Raw genomic sequence first — 14414 nt, forward strand, 5'->3', positions numbered from 1 at the left:
CATAGCTTAACCAATCATATATCCGCTTCTTCAACTTTGACCAATCACAAACAGGAACGCTTCGAGGTGAATGTTCGGCTTGCGCGTGGTAAAAACTGCTCGGTCGGTAACTGTAGAATTGTAGTGCTGCAGGATCGGTGAAATCGAGCAGAAAACTGTTGTCAGATCTGCGACGCGCGCCGGTGTCGCAGACATTTTTACGTTTAAGTTCCCATTCAACGTCAACGACAGCACTACACACGGCATGTGAGGGAGCAGACGGCACAGGATGCTCAGTCAGAATAATGACAATTAACCCGTAGGAGTGTGTGTAATTTTAAAACTGGGCACTTTAAGGGTAGTAGTAGTAACTTAATTTAGCAACTGACGGAACAATGTTTCGACAGACGAAGTCAGCGCTCCAGAAACTTCGATACTTAAGGTGAGTTTTCCAAGACGTCCTGAAGCTAACCGTTAATTAGGGAATTGTGTGTGTGTTTTGTCGACTCTGTCTGGACAGAAAGACAGTGTTAACCTTGATGTGTAGTTCAAATATTGTTACTTTATATACAATAGTAACACAAGACTGATGAAAAAGCTGATGCAATCAATGATCAGAACCTATGGTTTCAGAGTTAGCGTTACTGTTTATAGCCATAGAACAGTTATTATTGCTTTAGGAGCTGTAGTAGAGGTTAAATGTCTGCATTTTGCTCACTAATGTTCCAGTGACGGGTAACGATAGTTAATTTCGGGTTTGATAAAGGCTTTCTATGAACCTGCACAGGTGTTGTACCATTTCAAGTCATTCTGAGATCTGTTGTGATTAGTATTTGCCTGTGGTCCCAAATAGAAATTGTCTTACTAGACTTCTTACCTGGTGGGTGGACATGTCTGAAAAGAAATGGTGGATATGGTCAAAAAGTCCCAAAAAAGTGCAATAGTGCTCAAAAGTCTTGAGTCATCCCTCATTTCTTTATAGTTTCATTCCAAGTAGCTATACCTTCTTGGCATTTTTAATTTTTCTTGAGCAGTAGTTCTCCAGGCTTTCTGACGGTCATTCAAAGTTTTTCTTTGGGCATTGGCTTGTTTATGACTGGCTTTCAGTCCAGTCCTTTAACCTCAACATTTTCAGAGGAACATCATAACTGAAACTTTGGCATCTACTGTAAACCACAATAACCATTATTAAATTATTTATTATGATTATTTTGTATGATATATTTTGTATTCTTTGTAAAGATACCTACTAAACTTTGCACTCCTTTTTTCTTTAAGTTTCAATGGACAGCAGCACACATGGAGGCTGAAGAGCACTTCAGCAAGAGAGAGGGCCCTCCAGTACCAACCAGGGCAGAAGATCCATGGCTTTACGGTCAAAGAAGTAGGAACACTTTAAATTTTGGCTTGACTCTGTTAGGTGACATTGATGTAGTATAACTAAGTTATGTGGCGTCAGCTTGTAAAATATTTTAAGACGTGTTCAAAAATGTGGAACTGTTCTCTACAGGTAAGTGAGACATTTACTGATTAAAATGTGAAAGATCTGTTGTTACATTTCTTTTATTGTTGACTGAACTTGCATTTATCTTGCTGTGAGCTTTGATCCTTTATGAACCTGCTCTCAAACCATTTGTCATCATAGTTGCTAATTCTGCTCCTTCCCAGGTTGTAGCGGTCCCTGACCTGTTTCTCACAGCAGTGAAGCTGACGCACGATAAAACTGGAGCTCAGTATCTGCATGCAGCACGTGATGACTCCAACAACCTCTTCAGGTTAGCGTTGTGGGGCTTTTTTGTTTGTTTGTTTTGCTCAAGTCACAACAAAACTATATTTTTTAAAAAATCTAGCCTTTTAAAAATACTTAAAGTCTCTCTCGCTTAGTGTCCAGTTCAGGACGACCCCCATGGACAGCACAGGGGTACCACACATCCTGGAGCATACAGTGCTGTGTGGATCTGAGAAATATCCCTGCAGAGACCCCTTCTTCAAGATGCTCAATAGGTCACTGTCCACCTTCATGAATGCATTCACAGGTATGGAAGCATAACTTGGACTTCAATTGACTGGGTGACCTCCAAGTCCACGAAAGAAAAGCTGTGAAAGCTTGTTCATTAGTCATGTAAATTCTTGCACAGTAATGTGTTTACATTTGGATTTTTTATATTTATTCTTAATTTATGTTATTTATGTTTTTTATATTTACTTATTGCGTTAAGTAATAACAATGAGTGTTTCCATGCACCAAATAAAGTTCATTCTCAGAAGTGCAAGCTAAGTGGTTATTTAATCAAAAACCAGTCATTATTTTATCATTCAGCTTCAAAAGAAAATGAAAGGTATTCTAAATGAATGTTGGTTATTTACCACATTTCTGATGAGACCTTTCCCATTATTCATAAACAGCCAGTGACTACACCATGTATCCATTCTCAACCCAAAATGGGAAGGACTTCCAGAATCTTCTGTCGGTGTATCTGGATGCAGTTTTTTTTCCTTGTTTACGAGAGCAGGATTTCTGGTGAGTTTAAATCATCGTTACGTATTTACATTTATGAGTGCAACTGCAATTAAGTTTGTACTGCAATCAAGTGCAAAACGGTAAACAAGTTTGATTTTCAGATATGATGCCGTTATTGTGGTACTTCAGTGATGAAAAGTATAGATTGTGTGTCCGATCTGTTCTCTCTGATGAAATGACTCTACCTGAGGGGTGAACTACAAAGTTAGATTAAAGTGAATCGGCCTCATTAAGCTATTAAAGTCTGAGGTTTCTGTGTCAGTAAAGTGGCATTATTTATCTGGCTAAATCAGCATGAATCACCAAGTTTTAGTTTGAAGTCGTCCAGAAGTGTCTTGTTTTCAACAATTCTTTTATTTACAGCATGTTTTAGGTACAATGTGGAGTCTGTGCTTGGACAATATGTTTCACATATACAAGCTGATAAAGTGTACCGTGCAAAAACCACTGAAAGAAGGGCAAACTGTATGACACATTGTTTGATCTGAAGACAAACTGAAGTCATTTGCGCGGCTCTTTTGTTAGGCTGTGGGACAGTAAACTTTGATGTTTAAATGTATTCAGTTTAAAGTTCCAGATTTCTTTTGTGCTGTCGACACCTGAGAAATAAAACAGGAGGGCAACTTCACTCAGTGTTAAAATAAAAATCTTAATTTTGTCGCTTTATGTGATGAAATCTCTGCAGCAGTAATCTCTTATTCTGTTTACAACAAGGTTACATTTTATTGTTAATTCTTGGTTCGATATGGATTTTTAATTACCAGTTATCCTCATCATCATCACCTCTCTGATTGAACTTGGTGTCACTCATGGATCATTTTGTTCAGTCGTATGTCTCATGAAACCCTAGTTTTTATGTGAGCACAGGCAGAAGCAGGAAGCCCAGCTTCAAAGATAAAACTGATAAACACCAACATAATAACATAATACCTGTTATCACCGACTGGGGTTTTAGGTTTTTTGTTGAGCTAGCTAAGAAAGCCTGGCTGTCTGATCTGATTGTCTGTGGTTTATTTTCCAGGCAGGAAGGCTGGAGGCTGGAGAATGAAGACCCCACAGATCCCAACTCCCCTCTAGTGTTTAAAGGAGTGGTGTTTAATGAAATGAAGGGTGCTTTTGTAAGTTGACACAGCCACAAAGCTTCTAAATGTATAGAATATAATATTTTCATAAATGCATCTTTTTTTGTTCCCCACCTCGGGTACTTCTCTGTTACAAACTCTCCATCAAATGCAAAGCAAACAACTCTTTTGTTTGTGTTTTTCATACTTAAAAAGAAATACTTTACTTTCATATCACTTTTTTTCTTTCTTTCTGTTTTTTTTAAATCAGTAAAAACTGCTTGAGGCAGTTCACACTTACAGGAGCCTTTAAAGACTGCATAACTTAAAAAAAAAAGAAGAAGAAGAAGAAAAAAAGCTGGAAAGTAACAAATTCTTCTGAACAGCACTCCTGTTTTCTTTGTCTAATAAAAATTGTCACTCTGGCACTTTAACTGTGTAAATAAACAGCGTTCAGCCTTGAACTGATAAGGTGGTAGATGACAAGAAAACACTGGATACAAGGTTACACTGTGTCTGTGTATGGACTCAAAAAGAGTAAGAAATGTGATTTTGTTCAAAATTAACAGAGTGCCTGCTGCAAACCAACTTTAAGCTTTTTCATTGATAAAAACAGAAAATGTTTGGTAATAAATATTTAGTTTAGAATAATTTTTCTTGCTGTGTGTACTTACAGTCAGACAACGAGCGTCTGTACGCCCAGCACCTTCAGAACAAACTGTATCCCAACCATACCTACTCTGTGGTGTCAGGGGGAGAACCTCTGGCCATTCCTGACCTTACATGGGAGCAACTTAAACAGTTCCATGCCACACACTACCATCCCAGCAACGCAAGGTAAATAGGCACATGCATAAATCATCCAGAGTTACTTTAAGATTATGACTAATTATGGTTGAAGCGTTTTGGGGTTATTTTGTAAAATAAATGTGAACTGGGAACACTAGAATATCTTGCACTATAAACAAATTAGATTTTTATGTTTTTAAATGTTTTCTTACATCTAGGTTCTTCACTTATGGAGATTTGCCTTTAGAGCCTCATCTGAAGCAGATTCAAGAAGAAGCTTTGTCCAAGTTTGACCGTATCAACCCGAAAACAGAAGTTCCTTCTCAGCCACGCTGGACCAGTCCTGTAAGCTCACATTAAGCATGTCTCTGCTGCAGTGTGTGGGAGTGATAATCGACTTCTCTTACACATGTTCAGTGCTAATTTTGCCTTGAATCAGATAAACAAAGTTCTGTTTCTTTTATCATTTCAAAGAATGCTTTTAGTTGCTACAAAAGGTAGTTGAATATTTGATTTTTTTAATATTTTATTTCTTTTCTCAGAAAGAGGACCATGTGACTTGCAGTCCTGATCCTCTGGCTCCAGATCCAAACAAGCAGAACACAGTGTGTGTGAGCTATCTGCTGGGAGAGTAAGATTATATCATTTATTTCCTGCTGTGTCCTGCAGAGATATCTGCTAAAAATCAGTTCAACATGAGATGTAACCCCACATACTTCTTCCTCCATTAGAGTTGATTTTTTTTTTTACTTCAATTAGGTTGTTTTATATAGTCCTTTTTGTAGGTAATTTTTCAACAGCCATTTTAACCCATAAGAACCCACTGTGACACAGGTGTCACCACTGCTTCACACATTAAGGAAAGTTCCTGTTAAAGTTTCAACATTGACTCTCCCATAGTTTTCCTGACAGTAAAAATGGGTTTTTTTCTTATTGTTGTTTCTCTCTTTAGCATCACTGATGCATTTGAAGGACTCACTCTCAGCCTGCTGTCTTCTCTGATGATCTCTGGGCCAAACTCTCCCTTCTACAAGTCTCTCATCGAACCCAAACTGGGAACAGACTTCTCTTCTGTTGTTGGGTATGTGTGCAGGCGTTATAACATCCACATCAAACCTTTAATTTCACCAGTTTTGTTGGAAGTTTTATAACTGATGCATACAGTTTGGGTCTGTATACCTAGTTACTCTGTTCACAAATTCTCTTACCACTTGTTACGCAAGAATTCCAATTAAGCATCCTTAACCTGCATGTACTTGAGGAGTATTGATACAAGTGTTGCGTCCTGCAGATATGATGGCAGCACCAAAGAGGCGTCGTTCAGTATTGGACTGCAGGGAGTTGATGAGGAGGATATAGAGAGGGTGAAGCAGATCATCAGCCAAACCATCGATAAAATTATAGAGTAAGTCCCCTGATCGTGTTTGCTTTCGTGTCAAACTTTCCTTCTTTGGCGTAACAAACTAAAGCCTATACGGCAACTGTTATCTTGCACTTTATGTAGCAGATTTAAAAAATGTAGGAAAACTAATAAAACATTGTATGCTGGAAAAATCTGTCAATTTATTACCAGGCAAAATAAAAGTCATCGGTCTTTCTAATGTTCTTGTTTTGTTTTGTTTTGTTTTGTTTTTTGAGTGTGTTTTTTACGAATTGGTTAATCATTTAGTTCCATTGGTGAGCAGTGGGAGGAGGCACATCTTGCCTTGCCACTTATAAGTTACAATTTACAAAAATATGACAGACTTGTTGTATTTACTGAAAAAACAATATTTCTGTAACATTTATGCCTCAGGACTTTTACTTTCTCTGCACAGAGTGAGCGACAGAATACAGCAGGATCTTTACTGTAGGGTTTGAAGCATATGTATGACTTAAGATTTAATTGTTGAAAAAAGCTAAAACAGGAAGGAAGGAAGAAGTGAAAAAATAATTTTCACACTTGTCGTTTAACAAAGGAATGGCTTTGAGGAGAGAAGGATTAAGGCTCTTATCCATAAGCTTGAGATCCAGATTAAACATCAGACCACAAACTTCGGCCTGTCTCTGGCCTCGGTGAGTTTACTGTTGTTTATCTGTGACCTTTATTTTGTTTTTACAACTACAGCGGCACTTGTAGTTGTAAAAACATACGCCTACATCCAAGTATGTCTTTGCAGTGCTGTGTTTATTAGTGTGTGTTCCTTTTGCATAAAACCTCACATTGAATGTTTGTTTCCCCTGTTTTTGTGTTTAATATCTGTACAAATCAAGAATGTGAATTTATCTGTTGTTATTTTTTGGGAGGCTGTCTTTGGTACAGTGTTTAAGAGTTTTATTTGTTATAAGGTATAAATAATCCTAGTAAATTCCTCACCAAAAACTTGATTCATCTTATGTTATTAGTACATAGCTTCATCGTGGAACCATGATGGGGACCCGGTGGAGCTGCTGCGAATCAGCGACAGTGTTGCCAAGTTCAGACAAGCCCTGAAGGAAAACCCTCACTTTCTCCAGGAGAAAGTCAGGCAATACTTTAAGGTGATTTAAGCACATAGTGTTTGAAATATTTTTTGTTTGTGTGTCTTCATTAAATTATTTTACTTATAGGTTCAGGGCTTTACCATTTAAAGCTGTTGGGAAGATAAATTGCACAGTTTCAGGCTGAGTGTATAATAAAATACTTTTTTTCACTGTTAAATACAGTTTATTTCTTATGTTGTAGTATCTGAAGACATCTCCTGAGTCCTTTGGAGAAATAAATGAAAAAAACGTATAACATAAATAAATGCTTTAACAAGGATAATGAAGAGCAGGTATTTGCTAACAAAGGATGCCACCTCGGATTAATTATCATTGACTGGCCTTTTAGGAGAACACACACCGACTGACTCTGTCAATGAGCCCAGAGGAGTCCTACCTGGAGAAACAGGCCAAAGCTGAGGAGGAGAAACTTCAGAAGAAGATCGAGGTTCTTTCTGACAGCGACAGAAAGCAGATCTATGAGAAAGGTAACATTTGAACATGTGAAGATTGATCACTCGTGGGTGTAATCTGTTAAACTGAATATTACTGACCTGAAGCATTGTATATTAGGACAGGTCTGCATTCAGTAGATGTTGGTATAATGTGATTTTTCTTCTTGGAAAGGTCTGGACCTGCTGGCTGCTCAGAGTCAAACCCAGGATGTCTCCTGCCTGCCAGCGCTCAAAGTGTCTGACATCGAGCCAACGATACCCATCACTCCTGTTCAAATAAGCACTGCAGGTGTGAGTCTACACTGATTTACAAAGAGTGTGTAATGAAAACTGTGGTCTTATATAAACTGTATATAGAGCACTTTCTCATTCTTCATAGGAGGCGTTCCGGTCCAGTACTGTGAGCAGCCCACCAATGGTTTGGTGTACTTCAGAGCTTTGTGTAATCTCAACACCCTTCCAGAGGACCTCAGGGTTTTCGTCCCGCTCTTCTGCAGTGTTATTACCAAGTGAGTAACCTGTCGGTGTGCAAGACCAGAACAAGATGAATCTGAAATGCGGTGCTTACTAGCAAGGATTAGCGCTCAAGAGTACTGGTAAATGTCTCTTCCTGCTGATACATCATTCTTTAAATAGTTTTAAATCTTTCCAAATGAAGTACTTATCAAGTTTTCTGGATTAGTTTGTGCTGATTAATACGACAGACTGAAGCTGATCTTTGAATTTTTTTTCAGCTTTGAATATTTATTTTATTTTTAAATGTTATTTAAACCAGTGAGCTGGAAATCTCTTCTGGGTTTTCTGGTTTGCCTGTTAATATTTGGTGTTGACTCATATGAACACAGTCTTTTCGGACCTTAATAAGATAAGTGTGCTGTGGTGTAATCACAGTGGAAAACATAAAAAAGATTAGGCTGTTGAAAAAATTTATCAGACTGTGATGCAATGCCAAATGGATTGCACAATGGAGTATTAAAGATTTTTCAATTGTCTGATTGTGTGTCCGCATATGTTTGTCTGTTTAATTAGGATGGGCTGTGGAGCTCTGGACTATAGGCAACAGGCCCAGCAGATGGAGCTGAGGACAGGGGGCATGTCTGTTTCCACTCAGGTCATCACTGACTGCAACGAGCTGGATACATATGAGCAGGTCAGTGCCAGCTAAGTGTGTGTTTTAAGCCAATAACACTTTTCTATCTGTGATCATTTCAGTGTGCAAAATGTAAAACAGAAAGTAGCTTTCAGCTTGATTCCTTGTGTTTTTACAGTGGAATGAACTGAATTTGTTGGCCTCTCTGAAAAGAAATAACAAATGAAAAATAATAATAAATAATCAAATAATTCATGAAGGATAGAATTAAACTTTAGACCAAGACTTTATCCCTAAAGACACTTCAGTGAGCTCTTAGCAGTTCCTTGCTGTGGTTGAAGATCTGGATCTCTACCTTCTGTTTCAGGGTATCCTCTTATCTTCATCGTGCCTGGAGAGGAATCTTCCTCACATGTTTCAGTTGTGGAGCGACATATTCATCAGGTAATTCCTCCCAGCTGTTTACATTTCCCACTGCTAGCGACACCAACAGATGGAACTGTCAGTTAATGGGTCTTATTTTGTCATTTAGTCCTCACTTTGATGACGAGGAGCGCCTGAGGGTGCTGGTGATGCAGTCAGCACAGGAGTTGGCCAATGGTATCGCATACTCGGGTCACCTGTATGCTATGACTCGGGCGGGTCGTCACCTCACTCCAGCTGGAGACCTCCAGGAGACTTTTGGTGGGATGGAACAGGTATCTTTGTACATTTTAATAAAGGCCTAACCTTTCAGAAAAACCCAGCAATACAAAAATCTGCTTTGTTTGTTTGTTTTCTATTTTCTTCTGCTTATCTGGGGCCGGGTTGTGGGGGTAGCAGCCTAGACAGAGAACCTCCCTCTCCCCAGCCACCTCATCCAGCTTGTCCGGGGGAACACCAAGGTGTCCCCAGGCCAGCCGAGAGATATAATCTCACCAGTGTGTCCCAGGTCTCCACTGGGGCCTCTTCCCAATGGGACGCAGGCGGTTCAGGCATCTGACCCAGGGAATCATCTCAACTGGCTCCTTTCGATGTGGAAGCGTAGTGGCTATAGTCTGAGCCACCCTTCAGAGAAAGTTCATGTCTGCCGCTTGTATTTGCAATCTCGTTCTTTCGGTCACTAGCCAAAGCTCATGACCATAGGTGAGCGTAGGGATGTAGATGGACCAGTAAATCAAGAGCTTTGCTTTTATGTTCAGCTCTCTTCACCTCGACTGACCGGTACTGTGTCCACATCACTAAGTACTTATCGACTGCCTCCAAAGTCCCGCAGGCTAACAAAGCCTGATAGGATTCCTTCTTCAGCCTAATGGTTCCCTTCACCTCAGGTGTCCACCATCTGGTTTGGGGGTTACCACCACCACAGGCACCAACCACCTTCAGCTCAGTGCAATGGACCATGTTCAGCACCTCCATTGCTGAACATGGTCCGTTCGGACTCGATGTTCCCAGTCTCACTCGGAATGCTGTCAAAGCGCTGCGAGGGGCAATCATCAACCTGCGGACTATGGATGACAGTCAGGACCTCTTCCCTGTTCCGAAGGTGCCAGGAACAAATCCTCTCACCCACCAGGAAAAAACCCAACATATTGGCAGCAAGCTAAGGGGATACTAATATATCCACCCCAGCTTACCGCCTCTCACCAAGGGCAACTCCAGACTCAGACAGATTCAAGCCCCTCTCCAGGAGACTGGTTCAAGACCAAGCCATGCATTTTCAGGCCCAGGCCCACCCAGGCCTCATGAACTAAGTCCCAGCAACTAGGCGCTCGCCCTCAGGCACCCTCCCTGGGCCTGGCTCCAAACTCCATCCAACAGTGTCTTGCGTCAAAGAAAATGTCCTGTATTTTTAAAATCACTATCCATGTTATTTTAAATTCTGCAACAAAGGGTAGAGATGTGATGGTGTCAATACTTTGGAACCAATCTTTCATCTTCTAACAACAGGTTACGTTTATGAAGAGAACAGCTGCGATGGCAGACCTCAGCCAAATCATCCGAACGTTACCCAGGATCAAAATACACCTTTTCAACCCAGACAACATGAGGTGGGTCTATAATACACCTGCTATAGGTAGACTTTATCTTTATTTCACTGTAAATAGTGAACTATAAAATAGTGAAATATCAGGCACTCAATGCTTCTTATTTTAAATGTGTCCATATAGATGTGCAATCAACTCAACTCCAGAGAAAGTATCTGATGCAGCGGCACACTTGGAGGGTTTTATAAAGGATGTGGCTAAGAACAGAAAGGAACGCAAACCTGTCAGACCAAATATTATTGAGGTGAAGTTGAACAGTAAAAACAAAATCTGTGTAAATGAATTAATTCGTTGTTATAATCAATCCAATTTTTTTTAATCGTTGTGTTTATTGCAGAAGCCGATAAACCCTCTTGATGACAGTGGCCCACGAAGAAAACTAATATCAGTAAGTTCAATTGTTACATACTTTTTTTATTTCTTTTTTAATCCACTGATACAGTTTTGAAAAATTGTTTTGTTACACTTAACATCTTCATAATTCAATAAATAATCCATTTCTGATTTAGAATTAAATGAATTTGTGGTTTTACACTTTTCAGGAGCCAACCTTCCATCCATGTCCAATGAAGACTTTCTTCCAGATGCCTTTCCCTGTCAACTTTGTCAGTGAGAGTATTCGCACAGTGCCCTTCTCCCACAAGGACTATGCCAGGTAACGACATCATTACATCCTGCTAGCAGCAGGTAAATTACTGTAACACAGTTCTTTAGTGTGTTCTTAATTTTACTGAAAATGTGTTGCTTTTTTTCCCTCAGTAATGCATTTGTAATAACTGCATGCAGTAAACACTTTCTCTTTACTCCTTCATTAGTTTGTGCATCTTAGCCAGGATGATGACAGCAAAATTTCTTCATGGAGAGATCCGTGAGAAAGGCGGAGCTTATGGAGGCGGGGCCAAGATAGGAGGAGGCCTGTTCACCTTTTACTCTTACAGGTGGGTAGAAGTTCAATACAAAGGTTTACGCTGTATCAAAAACTTGTTGCATTTATTACATTTTTCTCAGTTGACATGCTGTGGTGACCTTGTGGTTAAGGCAGGAAACATTTCTGGGTGCACTTCAGTTAAAAACCATTTATGACAATCTATTCTCTATTATCAAAACAATTGAAATGCCCCAAATTTGTCCCATCTCTATCTAAAACAGAAATGGAATATGATTTTGCTAGTTTAGTGGAAATGCAATAATTGATTCCAAGACTCCATTTTCCAGATTTTTAAATGTTAAAGTAATTATATTTGATTTTTAAGCTGAACATATTTTGTTTTTGCACTTTCTAAGTTAAAATATGTAATTTTAACATCCACCTTGGAGAAACTGCAAATGAAAATGTGATTGTACAGTGGATAAATGGACAGACAGGCTTAATCCCTATTTTAAACCTTAGCAACGATGCATAAACTGATTGAAAGTTCAAATTATGATAAGAATTTCAGAGTGGTTTGACCTCAGGTGTTGTCTCTTTTGTGTCCAAGGGATCCAAACACAGTGCAGACATTATCTGCATTTGGTAACGGTATCGACTGGGCAAAGTCAGGAAAGTTCACCCAGCAAGACATCGACGAAGCCAAACTGTCAGTCTTCTCAGCGGTGGACTCACCTGTGGCCCCCGCAGACAAAGGTGAGGTGCCATCTGAGTGATGAGGTTCCCTGAAAGCAGCTGCCTGGATCAGTTTACATCAAACCTTTAAAGGATTTTAACACATTCTGTCCTGACATGAGAATGAATCTGTAAATATTCAAAAATTCAGACTCTCACAGCCAGTGTGGTGCACATGCTACCTTCCTCCCAGCCCTAAATATTTTGCATCATTTTAGACTTGAAGTAATAATATCCAGCTGAATTTATAGAGCAAATAGATCCCTTAGCTGAAACTGTAATTTCAGCATTCTTTATGTTCTGATGTAAAGCTTGTGACTCTGTCTTTGGTGCAGGCATGGGTCAGTTCCTCAGTGGGGTCACGGACGAGATGAAGCAGAGTCACAGACAAAGACTCTTTGCTGTTGACCATAAAAACCTAGTGGATGTGGCTGAAAGGTAAAACTGACAAATCCTGCAAAATGCAGTTTGTCAACATGCTAAGTAGAGCTTTCTTATGCCCACAAATTAATCTTGTTTTTTCTGCAGGTACCTCAGTGCTGGTCAGAAGACATGTGGCGTTGTCATCCTGGGCCCAGAGAATGACGTTATTAAAAAAGATCCTTCATGGATTATAAAATAGTCAGTAGATATTTTCAAATTGGTCATCCAAAGAACAAGTGTTATCTCAGAAATGTTTTAAATGGTGGCAAAAAGAAAGCTGAACTGCACAAAAGAAAGAGAAGAAAGTGACCTGATCAGTGTCTGCCATTTGAAATACTTGTATGACTGCCTATTCATATTCTGTTATGTACATATTAGAATTAAATGCTACATCGTGACATTGGAATACAAAATCTGCCTTTTTCTTTTGTCACTGGCGAGTCACTAAAACACTTTATTCTTGGGAGAAAGAAATTAGTTTCCCCAAATATTGACTTCATTTGTCCAGTTTTTAAGATATTTGTGTAATATTTCTGCCTGGGCTCAAATACTTTAAAGGTATTTTTAACAATCAGTGTCCCTGTTGTCCTGGTAATTTACTGTTTTTTACAGAATTACTTCCTGTCAGAGAGTACTTAAACCAAAGTAAATCTCATGGTTCTGCTAGTTACTGCTTTACCAAGATGGCTGCAGATATTTTGAAGCCCCTGTCTAAATGAATGGATAGAAGTTATACTGGTGTCTGTGTGAAGATGCACAACATTACAGTTTAATTTATGACTCAATCCAGCAATCAACATCTCTGGCTCCTCCCATCAAACAAATACAAAGAGCCAACCACATAAAAGCGAGGTACAATAACACAAAGCAGTTACAGTTTCCACACAATAAATGCTTTATTACTCTGTGAAAGAACACGTCACACTGCCAGCACATAAATGTTGTGTAGTCTCAGACACTCTCCGTCTCACTGAGGAGCTACAGCAACAGCCAATTGGACCCTACTTACAGATAACCACTACAAGATGCCAGACACAACGCCCAGGGTGGATACAAAGAGCAAAGGCAACAACACAACACACACACAATTAGCAGGTGACAGGACACACAGCCAGCTTGTCCCAAAACCCCAAGAAGAAAAACATCCTTCAAGTTTCAACATTTTATAATCAACCTGGTCAACACTTTGAGGTGCAACACTGAAAGCATGTGATCCTCGTGAAATATATTCTCTCTGTATAAGCAGCTTTAGGGGGTCGTATTAAATATGGGGCTCAAAGTGCAGTACAAGGTAAAGGTGACAAAAGCCGGATTTCAGCCAAGCTGTGTTTACACAACATTTGCTCAGCTACATATCTTCAAGTAATAAAATTAGATATAGTTACTCTGTAGGGGATAAAATCTAAATTACTTATACAGTACATAATGAACAGGGTCCATATATATAATGTGTGTTTACCTATATAATACTTTTAGGGATCTATAAAATAAAATATTAGCGCTGCTAGGAAGTTCATACTACTTAATAAAATCTCAAATCCAATGACCCAAAATATAGAATCCCCTCTGAAAAGTGCCGTGACTTTACCATTCAATAGATCTTTTAAAATAACCTATCTTTTATAATCTACCTTAACATATTTGCAGTCGGTCAGCAGCTGATCAGTCAGTGAGTGAGTAGCTGTCACTGTTTTGTGAAGCTGTTGTCCTGTTGGAGTGAAGCTCTGCGTGTGGAAGTGAGGCGGTTCAGATGGCCGTCGAGGTGTTGCTGTCTTTGGGTCGGACCCGCGTCACGTGTTCCAGCTGCCCGGAGTCGGACACGTCATAGCTTGTCTTATACTTGGCCAGGATTTTCATTAGAGGACGGAGCTTTAGCCACCACTGCTCCTTAGGGATCCTGTGACTGAAAGTAGAGAATAGACGAATGTTCTTTACACCTCATCTTTTTCTTCACCACAGATTAA

At 39.5% G+C, this 14414-nt stretch overlaps 2 protein-coding genes across 4 annotated transcripts in view; one reads left to right on the plus strand and one right to left on the minus strand.

Moving 5' to 3' along the window:
• Window positions 1–79: 79 nt before the first annotated feature.
• Window positions 80–12863, plus strand: pitrm1 (pitrilysin metallopeptidase 1). The gene is made up of 27 exons (XM_003447444.5): window positions 80–421; window positions 1258–1363; window positions 1648–1754; window positions 1864–2015; window positions 2386–2500; window positions 3522–3618; window positions 4238–4398; window positions 4569–4695; window positions 4893–4981; window positions 5303–5431; window positions 5642–5755; window positions 6309–6405; window positions 6736–6870; window positions 7202–7340; window positions 7480–7596; window positions 7687–7816; window positions 8337–8457; window positions 8765–8841; window positions 8930–9095; window positions 10327–10427; window positions 10548–10668; window positions 10762–10812; window positions 10967–11079; window positions 11240–11362; window positions 11903–12048; window positions 12363–12465; window positions 12556–12863. Exons 1-27 carry the CDS (start codon window positions 375–377, stop codon window positions 12647–12649), a joined length of 3078 nt encoding a protein of 1025 aa, XP_003447492.1. The 5' UTR covers window positions 80–374; the 3' UTR covers window positions 12650–12863.
• Window positions 12864–13189: 326 nt separating this feature from the next.
• The window catches only part of pfkpb (phosphofructokinase, platelet b), a 34066-nt gene continuing 32841 nt past the window's right edge, over window positions 13190–14414 (minus strand). For all 3 annotated transcript variants that reach the window (XM_019348182.2, XM_025900058.1, XM_019348181.2), the window contains exon 22: window positions 13190–14353. In XM_019348182.2, the coding sequence (XP_019203727.1) occupies window positions 14197–14353 (157 nt within the window). In that variant the 3' untranslated portion in view covers window positions 13190–14196. The remainder of the gene's footprint in view (window positions 14354–14414) is intronic.

This window comes from Oreochromis niloticus, linkage group LG18, assembly GCF_001858045.2.
Source record: "Oreochromis niloticus isolate F11D_XX linkage group LG18, O_niloticus_UMD_NMBU, whole genome shotgun sequence".
Classification (NCBI taxonomy): Eukaryota; Metazoa; Chordata; class Actinopteri; order Cichliformes; family Cichlidae; genus Oreochromis; species Oreochromis niloticus.